Below are 17718 nucleotides of genomic sequence, written 5' to 3'. Positions count from 1 at the left end.
ACCACACATCAATCGTGCGGTCGGGAACTCGGCCCATCGGGAGCAGAGCATCGGGGGAGGGCATTCCGATGACGCGCCAACACCGCTCAAACGTGTGGCACGCGATGCGATGATGCCGTTTCGGTGGGGATGGAGAATAGAAAACCGGTGGCGCCCGCGAGTTGGGCGTCGGAAGGGATTCTCTGCCCGATCGCTGATTACGATATCGGCGTCGGGCAACGGAGAATCCTGTCCGTTATTTATAAATTTATGATGCTGATCAGTAAAAACTGGCTGTAATGATTTCAGTTTAAATCCACTCAACTTTGCTTAGTCATTTGAGTCTTTACCAAATGTTCTTCACAGAGCAAACAAATTTAGTGCTTCACAATTTGACTGTATTTAGTGTTACTCAACACTACAAAGAAATTATATAATGGAGCTCCCTAACAATCAAATGCGTGGCTGTAGAACATTCATTAGTGCTTCTTAATTTCTTATTTCAATTTATTTTTTTAAATCTCCTTTAACATTCGGGCTCAGTTACATTTGTGACAATATATGTTATTGTTCCAGAGCAAATCTAGTTCATCTGCAATAAAAGATAACGATGCAAGGTATTCTATCCAATATTATGGATGTATAAGGTAGCCTATTTCCAAATACCATAAAATACAACATCACTGCATTAACAATCACATTTTAGCACAGCACTTCAGTTAAAGATGTATGGTTTGATTACAGAGTTTGCCATCTGCTAAAAACAAAACTACCTCAGTAAATCAATTTATCAGTGTCATAAAATTCCTGAGTACCTTAAATATAATTCCTGAACACAGTATTCATTATCGTCAGTAAAAACAGGTATGGTGGAATAATAATTTCTTGCTTTGATCCAACAGTTTACAGTCTTAACTGGACACACTGATCAATTGTTGCTGTTTCAAAAACAAAGGTAGTTTTGAGGGATTTATACTTGTATTCACAAAGGTGCTTGTATGTGTGGGGGTTGGTGCCAACTGTGTTTCTATTGTGCTTAGAGAGGGCTACGGCGTGAAGAATAAATAAAAGGCATAAGAGAGAGGGCAGCTCTCACGGCTCTGCTCGAGGGAACATCTCTCTGAGCTTTGCTAGAAGAAAAGCCATATCACCAAGTAATGGTTATGAAAACAAGTGCAGAGATCTGAAGAGCAGCTAGTTAAGGGAACTCGAGAAATGAACACAAGTGTCCAAAAAGTCTGGAGCTGAATGAACAGAGACCAAGGTATTGTTCAGAAGGATTTAAGAAAGAGTAAACCAAGTAGTCAGAGTTAAAGAGACAATTGTAGTAACCAAATTTAAAGTGAGACAGCAGCCTTCAAAAGGTAAAACAAATACCTGATGCCATTTTAATAGTCTGGGAATTGAGGATTAAAGCAATTATGAACAATTTGCACAGCTGTCAAGACAAATAAATCCTAAAGGGGTTGATGTGAAATCCTGGACTGGATTTGCTGTTGAAGGTAGAGCGAAAGCTTTGTTTGAAAGTGTCATTTGTAAAATCTGGACCAGATTTCAGGATGCCAACCACTAAGGAAAACATTACTGAGAGAGAAGTTTTTAAAGCATGTTTTTGGAAGTGAGTTTGGAAACTCTCATCGGGGGGGATTCTGAGGAGAAATCCACAGACATTCACTTGACATTCAGAGCAGAGGATGTGTCTTTGACCACAGTAATCTTGAGTGCTTAAAAGGGACTTCTTGTGTTAATGAGACCATTGTAAATTAAGATGTACTTTGTAATCTTGTAATCCTAAAACCTGTGTGCAATTGTTAAGCTCAGGGGGGAGTAAAGGAGTATTGTATTATAATCCAATTTTTCATGTTTAATAAATGTTTTTACTTGTTGTTAAAACTAATTAGTGGTCCTGTGACTCTGTTCCTCCACGTTATATTAAAGAAAAGTTAAAGGTACAGTCTTTTGTGCCAGGGCTCCATTTGGGGATCTTCCCGTCCAGTTATAATACCAACTGGGATTGTAACACTGCCTTGTAATACACTGCAGCCCAAATTATCCTGAATAAGTTGAACTGTACTTTTAACATCTGGTGTACAAAATAAATTACAGACTTAATGGATGTTCAGCGAAGTAATTTTTTTTAAAACTGCAAATAAGCGTTGTTAATTATACAGTCTGGCTTATTCCACATCGTTTTTGTCACAACACATTTCACAGTTCCTTCTCTGAACAAAACAGCTATCCATTAGATGCTTGGTGAAAACATAGAAAATTACATTAGATTTAGGATTTGGCCAAAGTCTGTTCATTGGATTCTTCTTTCAAAGTAAAGTTTTCTCAGAGTGAAATAAGTCACTCTAGCAGACACTGGTCAATGTTAATAATGTAGCATCATCTCTTGATTGAAGCTAGGTATGCATACCAGAAAAGAGCTACCATATTAGCAAACAGCACACGGAACTGAAAACAATAAAAAAAATACAGTCAATGACAGTGTCTTTCATCCAAATCATGATGTTCATCAGTATTCAAACTAAAAGTAGCTCAATACCATAGCTGGCCTAGCGCTCCCTTGACATTATGGTTCAAATGCTTGCATTAATGGACTTTGTTCACCGTTCACCAAGGCAAAATTATTGAATCATTCAAAATTATTTAATGTATCTGTTAAATTGTCTGTTCCTACAAACCTACGAGAAGAGACTACTGGTTAAAGCAGGGCCTCTCACTTGAGAAGAAATCCACAATGTAACTCTGATTATGTTAGAATAGAAAAGAATGTTTGGAGAAAAAAAATTAGCTCATAAAATATCTTTTTCACACGTGCTAACTCATGCATTTAATCTCCTAATGGAAAGTTCTGTCTAAATATTCAGAGATTCCCAAAGGCAGTCAAGAACATTTGTTAATTTTGGTGAACTTAGACAAAATCAATAGGTTGCAGAATGCTACTTTTAAGTTAGTGATTGAGCCTCTGTAGTCAAGGTCCTTCAATGTAGTATTATGCATTAAAAGTTTCAGGCATGTTTATACCATGTAAAATACAATGCTACAAAAGATTACAGATAAGGTTGGGGTTGTAAGGTTCAAGTGCACAAACAATGTGATAAGACCATTGGGAAGAAAAATAAGATTTCAGCCTGTATCCCTGTAAGACACCTTCTGAATCCATAAAAGCCGCATATAACCTTCAGACGTTCGAGGGCCGCAGAGCATGGACAATCTTTACAGATCCATTTTTATTAATATTACACATGTGAAGAAACCTTCAGCTTTTTCCCCTAAACTTCCAGGCTTCCTTCACATACAATTCAATTTGTGCCAAAAAACAAATCTGCATCGCCTACACACTGACTTAGCACATGCTGACTGCTTAATTGACTTTAGCAGCCTTGCTCTTCCAATGTGGAAAATCTCGTTGGCAGAAACCATTTGATTTTACTTGAAAATGAGTTGTAGTCACCTCTGGAATAAGTCTGAATCAGAGTACCTGTGTCCCAATACAGCAGATTTCTGCATCATTGGTCTGTACTAAACTGTTTCCTCTATTTCCAAATAGAGGCCAAAAATTGGAGGACCAGCAACAAGAGGGTGTGTTAAGGAACCAGAGAAAATATTGCTGAGGGTCATGCAACCAACTTAAGACTGGCGGGAAACTACGCAGAAATTCTCACTACGGCACTGAAACGAATTGTTAGTTTTTTTTAATTTTAATTTTTTTGAAATTTTTTATTTAAAACAAATTTGTAACATTTACAGGGAGAAAATGAGGCCCTATGCAAAGAGCCTTGACATAGTGAAAACGAACACTGGGAAAGAATAAACATGTTAATAAGGCACTTCCCCTATCAGCTTTGTTAGCACATACCACACGTGTTCAACTAAACTAATGTGGCTCTAACCCTCCCCCGCCCCCCCGCCCCTCCTCGGGTATTGCTGGTGTCGGTTTCCTGCGCTGTTCCCTGAGAGTCTGCAAGCGATTTTCTCCCCCAGGGGGATCCCTGGTCAGCCCCCCTTGCCCACTTAAGTCTCCTCTGCTCTACTTCTCAGCCCCCCCACCCCCCAAGCCCCCCTGCCCCCCGAGGCCTGACCTGCCAGGTCAGCCCTGCACTTGGCCCTAGTCCGCCCCTCCTCCTACTCTCCCTGGTGCCCTCGACCTACCCTACCTACGCTGACCCCTGCCCTTGGCGCCTGACTGTCTCCCGCCCGAGTGCTCGGGCCCTCGCCCCACACACCAACGACCCATTAACCTGATTGTATTTCCCCATGCCGTTTCAAGTCCCTTAACCAGCCCCTAGCCCATCCCCCTATCAGAGGCCCCGATCTCCCGCCAAAAGATACCACGTGCAGGCCCCCCCCTCGTTGCAATCTCCCAAAAACACCCTAAGCAGTGCGCCCTCCAGCCCCCGCTCTCTGTCCAGACTGAAAACAATCTTGGATAAAACATTACAGTACAGGGTAATTTAACAAACCGCCGCCACACAAAAGTGCCTCGAGCACACCCATCACGTATGCACCCGCATCCGATCCCTCGCAGCCCTCGGGGAGGCTAACAATCCTCAAGTTCTGCCTCCTGACTCTGTTCCCCAGCTCTTCAAGCTGCTCCTGCATCCTCCTCTGGCGGGAGTTCAGTTCCTCCACCTCGTGCTCCAGCTCCGTTACCGTGTCCGCCTGGCTGGAGAGCTTCACCTTGACCTCCCTGAGCGCCTTCTCTTGGACCGCCGGTGTCTCGACCATTCGGTCCATTACCGCTCTCATCGGGTCCAGCGTGTCCCTCTTTAGTTCGGTGAAGCAGTTCCTGAAGAATTCCATCTGTTGCTCCCTTGGCCAGTGAGCCTCCGCTCCCTGGTCCCTGCCGTCTGCCATGCTTCGCCGCCCGGTCTGGGGTCCCCGCTGCTCCCGCTTCGATCCTTGCCGCTCCACTCGACCACTTCTGGTCCAGCTGTCCATACCCCGGGGGGAAGCCTCTTCCCTATCGTCCCCTCCACCGATTCAGGTCGCCAGGTCCCGAAAAAATCCTTTGGAACAGGTCCATTTGCCCATCCCGGGCGGGTGCGATCCGACCTGCGACCTGCTTCCTCGAGGGCGCCACCAGAAGTCTCCTGAAACAAATTGTTGATCTTAATCCTTCTCCCTTCATCCTCCCAGTGCGGTTGCGTGCTCTCTGATTTTCTTCCCCAGAAGCTGTTCATGGTCAAAGCTGTTTACTTCCCTCCAATGTGCAATTTAACAGGTTTCACAGCACAATGAATGAACCACACAATGTGTCAAAAAGCCGCATGCAGTCCATAAGTCTCTTACAGAGGATAGAAACAAACTATATCAAGAGAAAACTTGTGGCCGGTATGGTGACACAGTGGTTAGCACTGCTGCCTCACGGCACCAAGGTCCCAGGTTAGATCCCGGCCCTGGGTCACTGCTGTGTGGTTCTCCCCGTGTCTGCATAGGTCTCACCCGCACTACCCAAAAGATGTGCAGGGTAGGTGGATTGGCCACGCTAAATTGCCCCTTAATTGGAAAAAAAGAATTGGATACTCTAAATTTATTCAACAAAAAGAGAAAACTCTGTTGCTAGAAGGGTTCAAAATTGATAAGGAAGAATTGTTGGATAGATTGTCGGTACTTAAAGTTGACAACGCACAGGGACCGGATGAGATTCACCCATGGGTATTGAAGGAAGTGAGACTGGAAATTGCAAGCTCACCGAGCCATAATCTTTCAGTCTTCCCTAGACTCAGGGCAGATGCCAGAGGACTGGAGAATTGCAGACATTACACCTTTATTCAAAAAAGGTTGCACAGATAAGCCCAGTAATTCAGACCAGTCAGTTTAACTTTGGTTAAAGTAAGGAAGCTTCTAGGAACAATTATTCGGGATAGAGTTAGTAGTCATATGGAAAAGTGTGGGTTGATTTAGAAAAGCCAGCATGGATTTCCATAGGAAGAATAGTGGCTGAGATTCTCCGCCGCCGTGATTCTCTGTTTTGCCGGCGCCCGGGGGTTTTCCGAAGGCGTGGGGCTGCCCCACAATGCGAAACCCCATTGACCGGCTGGCGTAACGGAGAATCCCGCCAACCGGTCGGGCCTGAAATGTAGCGCGGCGGGGTGGAGAATCCCGCCCACTGTTTAACTAACTTGCTGCAGTTTTTCTGAAGAGGTGACGGAACGATCAACTTGTGTAATGCTGTTGATATGGTGCAATTGGGACAGGATTGTCTGTTCAGCAACACCGGAAACATGATTGGGTGGAGAATTGTGCATGAGCCGAAAATCAAGGCTTGCATTCTATGCTACACACCGGCGTGGACATGCAAATTGTACAGTGAATGCTGTTGGAATTTAACGGACTTGCTCTGGGTCTCTCGCAATGCTCCGCCTCTGCTCAGGAGAAATTACCAACGGCAGGATTCAACTGTGGTATTTAAAATCAGGAAACAAGCGCCGTGGCTGCTGTGGGCGAGAGAGTAGGTAGGGCATGTTCTCAGACGTGAAACTGTGGGCTGCCGGTCCTGCTGCTGCCAGGGCTGGGGGGGGAAGGGGGTGTGGGGGGGTGTGGCCAGGGAATGGGCCTTGGGGTTTTGTGGTTTCCCTCTGGGATCGGGTGTCCAGGCATGGACCACCATTGCCGCGGCATGCAAGGCAGCCATCTTGCTGCACACCCCACTGACTACCCACCGTGGCCCGTGTTTGCGCAGAGCAACACTGGCTGTATGGGTGCCCTCCCACTCCACCCGGCCTTCCATCCCCTCAAGCCACTGCAGATTGTCCGGTACCTGGCCCTTCACCGGCCCCCACCCCCAACCGGACCCCGTACCCACCTTTGCCATCCGAAGGGTTTGATGGGGCCATGTGACGGAATGGTCAACTCGCATGCAGGGATCATCCAGGTGGATGGTGGAAAGCGCTACTGTGAGCAGGATTCATACATTGTCGAATGATGTGGATCACAAGAGCTCATCAAGAGCAGGTCGTCATGACCATCCACCCCATGGACCAGACCTGCTGATACTTCTAACCCAGGGCCCACATCGCATAGTGAGGCAGGGAGGAATGACGAAATGATGGATGACGGCGGGGGCGGCGGGGGGGGGGGGAGCAGTCCATGGAGGGTGGACATGGGAATGGGAGGGGATGGAAGGCCACCTGGACATTGCAGTGGCGCTCCAGAGCTTGGCCCAGACACTGAGACGAGGAGTCTGAGGCGCTGTGATTTACGGCACCGCCCCTTCAGCCTCCTCATCCCCACCCTCTGTGCCCCCTCTGCAACCAGCCCAGCCCATCCCTCATTCTTCTGACTGAGCACCAAGACAGGTTGGAACGTTTGTGAACAGGGGTGTTTATTGTGAACATGTTTCTACAGGTTTGTGCCCTAGCCCCTATCGCTACCTTATGTCATGCACCTGTGCCAACTTAATTGGTGTCTAACTTTCTGGCCTCACAGGCCCTAATGCTATGTCTAGGCAGTACATCAGGGGCAGAGGTGACCTGCTGCGATTCCCATCCTGTGACCTGAGCCTCCTTTGGTGGGCGTCCTCTGGAGCAACCGGGCCTGGGCGGGCCCAGCATTCTCTCGGGTGTCCCAGGTGACGTGGTGCTGCCCTATTCTGCCCGCAGTCCATCAGGTGCGCCATGGACCAGGAGTGGGTGGGGAAGGGGGAGTCTGAAGTTCTGTGATTTTCAGCACTACTCCTGTGGGGGTCACCAGCACGGGCCCCATCACCTTCTCCTCCCTCGGGAGACCCGATGGCCCCCGAGCTATTCCTTGGGACAGGGGCGCTGCCAGTCCTGGAGGCCTGCTTGCATCCTGACCAGGGTTTCAGTGACGCACAGGGACTGGGCCACCTCCCTCTGGGACTGTGCCACATCCCTCTATGACTGACACAGGTCAGCCAGCACACGGACAATGCTGTGGATGCCCCCAGTTATGACCCGTTGTGACTGGCCAAGCTCTGGAGTGCCGCTGCAATGTCCAGGTGGCCTTGGTACTTGGCTTCCTGTGACAGGGCAGCCCTGTCATGTGCCCTGGCCACCTGCCGCACAGTGTCCCAGGCCTTGGACATCATCACCCATGGCCGTGGGTAATAAAAAAATGCTTTTTTATTGGGTTTTTGAACAAAGTATATTTACAGTTATGTACACAGAATAAAATATATATATATAGAAAAGAAAACTAAACTAGTAAACAAAAACTGGTTGGATATTGTGCACTAGTTCAACAACAGCAACTCGGTACAGTTAGCAATATTTTTTTTTTTAATAAACATTTTATTGAGGTATTTTTGGTATTACAACAACAACAACAAAATAAACAATGTAGATGAATCTATAAACATAGTGCAAAAGAGGTCTCCCTCCCTTACAGGTCCCATCTTTATTAACCCCCTACTCTAAACTAAATTAACCCCCCCCCCCTTCTGCTGACGATTAATTTTCCGCAAAGAAGTCGATGAACGGTTGCCAGCTCCGGTCGAACCCTAACATTGACCCTCTCAAAGTGAACTTAATTTTCTCTAGACAGAGAAAGCTAGCCACGTCCGATAGCCAGGTCTCCGACTTTGCGGGCTTTGAGTCTCTCCAAGCTAATAGTATCCGTCTCCGGGCTACCAGTGAAGCAAAGGCACGTCTGCCTCTTTCTCCTCCTGGATTCCCGGATCTTCTGACACCCCGAAAATCGCCACCATGGATTCGGAGCCACCCTTGTTTTTAACATCGTGGACATGACATCTGCAAACCCCAGCCAAAATCTCCTAAGCTTCGGACATGTCCAGAACATGTGGACATGGTTCGCTGGTCCTCCCGCACACTTTGCACACTTGTCTTCCACCCCAAAGAATCTGCTCATCTGGGCCACTGTCTCGTGAGCCCGATGAACGACCTTGAATTGTATCAGGCTGAGCCTGGCACATGTTGTGGACGCGTTGACTCTACTCAACGCGTCCGCCCAGAGACCATCCTCTATCTCTCCTCCTAACTCCTCTTCCCACTTGCACTTCAGCTCCTCGATCTGCATCTCCTCTGACCCCATAAGTTCCTTATAAATGTCGGAGACGCTCCCCTCTCCCACCCACACTCTGGAAACTACCCTGTCCTGAATCCCCCTTGGTTGCAGGAGCGGGAAGGTTGACACCTGTCTACATAGGAAGCCCTGCACCTGCAGGTACCTGAATTTGTTTCCCCTCGCCAACCCAAACTTCTCCTCCAGCGCCCTCATACTCGGAAAGCTCCCCTCTATAAACATATCCCCCATCCTCTCAATCCCTGCTCTCCGTCATATCCGGAACCCCATATCCATACTTCCCGGGGCAAATCGGTGATTATTACAGATTGGGGACCAGACCAATGCTCCATCTGCTCCCACATGTCTCCTCCATTGCCCCCAGACTCTCAGGGCACACCACCACGGGGCTGGTGGAGTACCGTGCCGGCGGGAATGGCAGAGGCGCAGTTACCAACGCCCTCAGACTGGTACCCTTACATGAAGCCGCCTCCATACGCTCCCATGCCGACCCTCCCCCACCACCCACTTCCTGATCATGGCTATATTTGCCACCCAGTAATAGTTACTAAAATTTGGCAGCGCCAGCCCGCCCTCTCCCCGACTCCGCTCAAGCATTACCTTCCTTACTCGCGGGGTCTTGCCCGCCCAAACAAAGCCAGTGATCACTTTGTTTACCCGTTTAAAAAAAGACCGCGGAACAAAAATGGGGAGACACTGAAATACAAACAGAAATCTCGGGAGGACAGTCACCTTCACCGTCTGCACCCTGCCAGCTAGTGACAACGGGAGCGTGTCCCACCTCCGAAAATCGTCCTTCATTTGTTCTACTAGTCGGGCCAGATTTAATTTATGCAGCCGGTCCCATTCCTGCGCCACTTGGATGCCTAGATACCTAAAGCTAATCTAAACGGCAGCTCTTCCAGTCACCCCTCCTGTCCCCTCGCCTGAACCACAAACATCTCACTTTTCCCCATATTTAGCTTATACCTTGAAAACCGGCAAAATTCCCCAGAATCATGATTTCTTCCATCCCTCTATTGGGTCCGATACATACAGAAGCAGGTCGTTTGCATAAAGCGAGACTCTGTACTCCAAACCACCCCCCCGGACCAGCCCCTTGAAGCTGCCAGAGCAATTGCCAGCGGCTCTATAGCTAGTGCGAACAACAGTGGGGAGAGGGGCATCCCTGTCTCGTCCCCCGGTGCAGTCTAAAGTAGTCTGATGTTGTCCTATTCGTCCGTACGCTCGCCACAGGAGCCTGATACAGCAACCTGACCCAGTCAATAAAGCCCCGCCCAAATCCGAACTGTCCGAGTACCTCCCACTGATATTCCCATTCTACCCGATCAAAAGCCTTCTCTGCGTCCATCGAGACCACTACTTCCACCTCCCTACCTTCAGGGGGGGCATCGTGATCATGTTTAATATCCTTCTTACATTGGCCACCAACTGCCTACCCTTAACAAACCCCGTCTGGTCCTCCCCAATAACGTCCGGAACACATTCCTCAATCCTGGAGGACAAAATTTTGGCCAGCAGTTTGGCGTCCACATTCAACAAGGATATCAGCCTGTAGGACCGACACAGCTCCGGGTTCTTGTCCCGCTTCAGGATCAGCAAAATCGTGGCCTGTGACATCGTCGGGGTTGCCTCATTGAACATCCTCATCAACAACGATCCCAATATCCCAGAGAACGTTTTATAGAACTCCACTGGGTACCTGTCTGGCCCGGGACTTTACCCGACCGCATGGCCTTCAGATCCTCCAATATCTCTTCCAACCCGATTGGGGCCCCCAGCCCTTCTACCAGCTCCCCGTCCACCTTTGGGAAATTCAGCCCCCCTAAGAAGTGCCTCATCCCCTCCGGCCCCTTTGGGGGTTCCGACCCATACACCCTACTGTAAAAATCCCTAAACGCCTTATTCACCCCTGCTGAATCTCCAACCAGGTTCCCATCGCCGTCATTTACTTTCTCTATCTCCCTGGCTGCCTCCCTCTTTCTAAGCTGCTGTGCAATCATTCTTCTAACCTTCTCTCCATGCTAATAGATCGGCCCCTCACCTTTCTCAGCTGCTCCACTGCCCTCCCTGTGGTTAACAAGCCGAACTCCGCCTGTAGCCTCCGCCATTCCCTTAAAAGCCCTGCCTCTGGGATCACCACATACCTCTTATCGATCTGTAGTATCTCCTTCACCAGTCGGTCCGTCTCTGTCCTGTCTACCTTCTCCCTGTGGGCCCGTATCGAGATCAGCTCCCCTCTACCCACCGCCTTCAGTACTTCCCAGACCACCACTGCTAAAATTTCCCCCGTGTCTTTGACCTGCAGGTAGTTCTGAATCCATTTCCTCAACTGCTCGCACACCTCTTCGTCAGCTAAAAGTCCCACATCTAACCTCCAGTGCGGGCGCTGGTTACTGTCTTTACTAACCTGCAGGTCAACCCAGTGCGGAGCATAATGTGATCGCCGAGTACCCCGTGTCCACCACCCCCGTCAGTAACGCCCGGCTCAGAATAAAGAAATCAATCTGGGAGTACACTTAATGCACGTGTGAGTAGAAGGAGAACTCCTTCACCCTTGGTGCCCAAATCTCCATGGATCCACCCCCCCCCCCCCCCCCCAATCTCCCAATCTGCTCCATGAACCCTTTTAGTTCTTTTGCCATTGCTGGCACCCTGCCCGTTTTTGAGCTTGACCGTTCTAAGCCAGGGTCAATAAGTGTATTGAAGTCCCCTCCCATGATCAACTTGTGCGAGTCCAGGTCTGGTATCTTCCCCAGCATCCTCTTTATAAACTTCACATCATCCCAATTTGGCGCACACACATTTACTAATACCACCTGCACCCCCTCCAGTTTCCCACTGACCATAATGTACCGACTCCCACATCCGAGACTATTCTACCCACCTCAAACACCACCCGCTTATTGATCAGGATCGCGACCCCTCTAGTCTTTGAATCCAGTCCCGAGTGAAAGACCTGACTGGCCCAGCCTTTCCTCAATCTAATATGGTCACGCGAACACGCGTGCCTTCTTGACCGGCCCATTTAGCCCTCGAACATTCCAGGTGATCAGCATAGTTGGGGAGCTCATTGCCCCCCACCTTCGCCGATCAGCCATGCCCTTTTTTGGGCCAGCCTCCAGCCCGTGCTCCACCTGCCCGCCCCCAGGCAGCCTGCGCCCCCAACCTCCTCTAGTCCCTTAGCACAAGTCCCTCCCTCGTCAGCAGAACATTTCACCCCCTCCCCCCCCTTGTAACAATACCCTGTAACCCAACCCCTTTAATAAACCTGACATATGCACACCCCCACTATGCTTCCGTGAGCTAGCCCGCCCAGCTAGCTTGGTGACCCTCATCCCTTGGGCCAAAAAGTCTCCCACCTATTGTTCCCTCCCCCCCGCTCATACATACATACTCTAATAACAAACAATCCCAACACAATTGCCCGACAGAAAAACAGGAAGAGAAAAAAAAACGCTAACAGAGATCAAGTAAGAGATCAAAAATCTAAACAAGCACACCTCCATCCCCAACAGTGCAAATGTAAACCTTAACTCACTCAGCTCTGCCACTGGTCCCAAATCAATACAGAAGGCATTACAGACAGCTTCCACAAAACAAAAAACGAGAAACTTTTTTTTTAAAAACGTGAACGTTGCAGCAAAGTTCAAAAGTTCTCAGTCCACCACAAGTCCCTTCCTTTTCAGAAAGTCCAGCGCGTCCTCGAAATAAAAGTGCTGTTCCTCGTATGTGATCCAGAGACGGGCCGGATACAAAAGTACGAACTTCACCTTTTTCTTAAAAAGGATCGACCTGATCTGGTTGAAGCCTACTCTTCTCCTGGCCACCCCCGCACTCAGGTCTTGGTAGATCTGCAGGATACTGTTCTCCCATTGACAGCTCCATGTCTGCTTGGCCCACTGTAAAATACGCTCTATTCCAAGTATCTGTGGAATCTCACCACCATTGCCCTCGGGGGGGTCTCCCATTTGCGGCTTCCTCCCGAGTGCTCTGTGAGTTCTGTGCCCTCCAAGGGTTGGGAGAATGCCCCATCCCCCAGCAGCTTCTCAAACATGTCCGCGATGTATGCCCCAGACGAATGATTCTCAAGTTCTGCCGGCGGGACCTATTCTCTAGGTCCTCCACCATCTCCAGGAGCTTACAGCTAGCAATATTTTTAACACATATGTAGGCACCTGTTTGTGGAGGGGGAAAACTGGGGAGGTGCATATACATTTGGGTGCCGGAGAAACAATTACATTAGTTATGTCCAATACAGAGAGAGCAATACGTGCATGGATCTGGTGTTGGTGTTGTTACTTGCTTCTCCCGGATGGTTTTTGCTGCCGTTGTCGTCTCACGTTCACCTCCGCTTCAGCTGTTCGTCCCATCTTTCGCCCATGTTTCCCTTGCTCGCTGTTCCTGTGTTTGCCAAGTTTGCCATCTTGTGCTCTCCTTCCGGCTATCATTCCCTTGCCTCCCTCCCCCCTATGGTTCCCCTCTATTGTTCCCTGTTCCCCCCTCCCCTTCTCCTGTGGTTCACCTTTCTTTTCTCTTAGCTTTCGCTGCCCCCCACCCCCGGTCCATCCCTCCCTCTCACACCTTGGCTACTTTCCCATGATTCTTGGCTACCTGGCTATTCTTCTGTTTGTTCGTTGGCCACAAACAGGTCCCGGAACAGTTGGGTGAATGGCTCCCACGTTCTGTCAAAGCAGTCGTCTGACCCTCGGATGGCGAATTTGATTTTCTCCATTTGGAGAGATTCCGAGAGGTCGGATAGCCAGTCTGCAGCTGTGGGCGGTGCTGCTGACCGCCAGCCGAACAGGATTCGATGGTGGGTGATCAGGGAGGCAAAGGCAAGGGCGTCCGCCCTCCTACCCAGGAATAGATCTGGCTGGTCTGAAACCCCGAAGACCGCCACCTTCGGGCATGGCTGCACCCTCACCCCCACCACCTTGGATATTGCCTCGAAGAAGGCTGTACAGTGCCCCGCAAGCCTGGGGCAAGACCAGAACATGTGGGCGTGGTTGGCCGGGCCTCCTTGGCACCGTTCACATCTATCCTCCACCTCCGGGAAGAACCTACTCATGCGGGTTCTTGTTAAGTGGGCTCTATGTACCACTTTTAGTTGCGTCAGGTTGAGCTTTGTGCACATGGGAGGTGGAGTTGACCCTATGCAGTGCTTCGCCCCAGAGTCCCCACCCTATTTCAATCCCCAGGTCTTCCTCCGATTTCTTTCTTGTTGCGTCCAGTACGGTGTTGGCCCTTTCTACCAGTCGGTCATACATGTCGCTACAGTTCCCTTTACCTAGGATGCCTGTGTCCAGTAACTCTTCCAGTAATGTCTGTCGTGGCGGTTGTGGGTACGTCCTTGTCCCCTTTCGCAGGAAGTTTTTGAGTTGCAGGTCCCTTCGCTCGTTCCCCCTGGCTAACTGGAATTTCTCCGTCAGTTTGTCCAGTGTTGCGATCTTGCCGTCCGCATATAGGTCCCTGACTGTCAGTGTCCCTCCGTCCTGTCCCCACTTTTTGAAGGTGGCGTCAGTCAGTGCTGGTGTGAACCTATGGTTGTTGCAGATGGGAGCTTTGTCTGACATTTTGGACAGGCCTAATTGCTGCCGTAGTTGGTTCCAGGGCTAGAGGATGGCTATCTGCCCCCCCCTCTCCCCCCCCGCCCCGGCAGGACGTTCACTTTGATCGTCTGGACTCTCCCCATGAGGGAGAGTGGGAGTGTGTTCCATCTTTGCAGGTTCTTTTTTACTTCCTCTGTCAGACTGGTGAGGTTCTATTTGTGGATCCCTTTCCAGTCATGGGCTATTTGGATCCCCAGGTATCGGAATTTGTGTCGGGCTTGTTTGAATGGCAGTCCCATTAGTGCCGGCCCCCCTACTTGTGGGTGTATCGGGGAGATCTCGCTTTTGCTCATGTTGAGTTTGTAGCTCGAGAAGGCGCCAAATTCTTTCAGGAGCGCGATGATTACATCCATGCTACTTTGTGGGTCTGAAATGTAGAGGAGCAGGTCATCTGCATAGAGCGAGACTCTGTGCTCTCTGCCGCCCCTTCGGATCCCCCTCCAGCTTTTTGCTGCTCCGAGAGCAATTGCTAATGGCTCAATCGCTAGAGCAAACAGCAGCGGGGACAGTGGGCATCCTTGTCTGGTGACCCTGTGCAGCTGTCACGACTCTCCCCATGCGGTCGGGTCCCTGCGCTCCGGGGTTTCCCTTTGTCCAGGGGGTATCCAACCTGGCCACCAATGTTGCATCCGCCGCGTGGGTCTGCCCCTGCACTCAGGGGTCTCCCTTTGTCCTGGGGGCACCCATCATGTCCGCCCACTGTGCGCCTGCCTCGTGGGTAGGCCCCTGCACTCTAGGCCCTCCCAGAGACCCAGGGAGTGGTTGCTTGCAGCGATTCCTTGTTTCGAGCCCTTGGTTGTGGCACTTTGTAGCCTTATTGTTGCTCTCTTTCTAGCCTTGTTTGTCTCTCCTTCCCTGTGTACCCCCCCGTCCCTCCCTTCCCCCCCCCCCTTTCCCGTATGCTTCTCTTTTCCCTGTTCCTATTCCCGTTTGCTCTCCCGCCTCTGTTGAGTGGTGTGTGTGTGTGTGTGTTCCCCCCCACCCCCCGTCCCCCCCCCCGCCTGGCATTCCCCCTGTTGAGGGCATGCCGTTGCTCTGCCTTGTTGCATGCCTCCGGCGCTAGCTTTCCTGCTAGTGCGATGGCCCCCCTCTTGGGAGTTACTGTCTCGCTTCTCACTCGCCCAACCTCTACGGTTTTCTGCCCGCTCTTCCCCCATCCTACGCTGCGCTCTTCTCGCTTGCTCTCCCTTTCCCACTACTTCCTTTCCCTCATGCTGGGCTGTGGTCTCCCACCTGAAGCGGTCCCTCGGGTAGTGGTTCGCTTTTTGTTCAGGGTGTGCTCTCTGTGGGGGTTGGGGGGGCGGGGAGGTCTGGTGTTGCTTCAGCCCCCCACGTCGGTGTGCTGTTGCCCCTTGCTAGGGGCCCCCTATTTCTACCCTTGCTGTCGGTCTTCCAGCCCGTGTTCCTTGACAAACTTGTTTGCTTCGGATGGGGCTGTGAAGAAGTACTCTCTTTCTTGGTATGTGACCCAGAGTTTCACTTGGTACAGCAAACCAAAACGTACGTTGCTCTTGTGAAGAGCTGCTTTCGCTCTATTGAATTCGGTCCGTCTCCTGGTTAGGTTGCCCCAGTGTCCTCGCAGACTCTAATGAAGTGCCTTCCCATTTGCAGGTTCTGCTTTGCCTGGCCCAGCGCAGGATTGTTTCCCTGTCTTTGTACCGGTGCAGTTTAGCTATAACTGCTCTTGGGTGTTCTCCCGCCCTGGGCTTCGGGCGCAGAGACCGGTGTGCTCTGTCCATTTCTGGTGGGTTGGGGAAAGTTTTCCTCCCCACTAAGTTGTCTAGCATCTCGGCCTTGTATGCTGTGGGGTTTCTACCCTCGATCCCCTCTGGTAGGCCCACTATTCTTACATTTTGCCTTCTCGAGCGGTTTTCCTGATCGTCCACTCTTCCCTTCAGGCTCCCCTGCGTTGTGACCAGTCTCGCCACCTCCTTCTCCAGTGCCGTGATCCGGTCACTCTCGTCGGTCGCGGCCTTTTCCAGCTGCTTAATGGTCGCCTCTTGGGCTTCCAGTTTCTTCTCTGCTCTGCCCAGGGCGAGCTGCACCTCCGCCAGGGCCTTGGCCATTGCTGCCTGCACCCCGGCCTCCATGTCTGCTCTAGCCTCTGCCTTGTTTTCCTTCTGGTGTTCCCTCAGCGCCTCGGTAAAGGATGCCTTCCAGTTCCAGTTCCCCCCTGGCACAGGGGGAAAATGTTCCTGTCTGCCCAGTTCTTTTTGTTGCAGCGAACCTTCCGTTCCGCCGCTTTACGTCGGTTAGCTCGTCTGGGCGGGCTCGCTCATTGCCCCTTCCGCTTCTGGTGCCCTTTCTCCCTCTGCTTTGGCTCCCTTCTGGCAATTTTTTTTCTTCCCCCTCTCTTCCCCCCTTTAACACTTTTAAAAAAAAGTTTTTAAAACGTTTCTTTTCCCCCAAAAGTCCCTTTTTAAAAAAAAAAATGTTTTGTTAAAAAGAAAGGGGAAGTTCTTTTTCCTTCACTCACCCACACGCCGGGTTGGGAGGGTCGAGAGAGAGAGAGGCTGCTGGTCGGGCCGGGAGTCCTTCTTTGTTCTGCCGCCCGCCTCGTGGTCGCCGCTGTGGGGGGGGCCCTCTTTGCCGCTGGCACCTCTCCGCTCGGTCCTCGCTTTGATCCGGGCCGCCGCTCTTCTTTCCCCGCATGCTCCTGCCTTGCCGGGGGGCAGTCCGGTCGGTATACACGCTTCAGCGCAAGTCTTGTTTTGGGGAATGGGATGCGACTGCGTTTCCCTCTCCGGAGCTCCGTTGCCCGCTACCGCTCTCTTCCCCTGCCGGAAGTCCAGAAAATCACCTGTTCAGTGTTGACCTGGGTAGCACGCATGATTGGCACCACCTCCTGCCGCTACAGATAATTGGACTCCTCCAACTGCCACTGCAGGTGTTGAATAGTTGCAGACACCCCCTCATATGCTTTATATTTGCATCTCCAGGATCGATGGGACCAACACTTCCAGAAGCCCAAGACCCATCTGGACGGCGGCTAGTCCCTGGGGCTGTGCCGCCCTCCCACCGTCCGCTCCCTCAGGGTTAGGGTTAGGGTTAACCTCCACCTGATGTACCGCAGGACGTGTGTGGCCTGCCCCAGGAGCCCATTCACCAAAATGCC

The 17718-nt window shown here is 50.7% G+C and overlaps 1 protein-coding gene across 2 annotated transcripts in view; it reads right to left on the bottom strand.

Moving 5' to 3' along the window:
• Positions 1-465: 465 nt before the first annotated feature.
• Positions 466-17718, bottom strand: part of pxmp2 (peroxisomal membrane protein 2) — a 94328-nt gene continuing 77075 nt past the window's right edge. Inside the window, exons 5-6 of one of the 2 annotated variants that reach the window (XM_072487447.1) lie at positions 17080-17380; positions 466-2436 (exon numbers count right to left, since the gene is read on the bottom strand). In XM_072487447.1, the coding sequence (XP_072343548.1) occupies positions 2417-2436; positions 17080-17380 (321 nt within the window). In that variant the 3' untranslated portion in view covers positions 466-2416. The remainder of the gene's footprint in view (positions 2437-17079; positions 17381-17718) is intronic. The other variant, XM_072487540.1, reaches the window with a different exon arrangement.

The sequence above is a fragment of the Scyliorhinus torazame genome, chromosome 1, assembly GCF_047496885.1.
Source record: "Scyliorhinus torazame isolate Kashiwa2021f chromosome 1, sScyTor2.1, whole genome shotgun sequence".
Classification (NCBI taxonomy): domain Eukaryota; kingdom Metazoa; phylum Chordata; class Chondrichthyes; order Carcharhiniformes; family Scyliorhinidae; genus Scyliorhinus; species Scyliorhinus torazame.
This window is presented reverse-complemented; position numbering and strand designations above follow the sequence as displayed.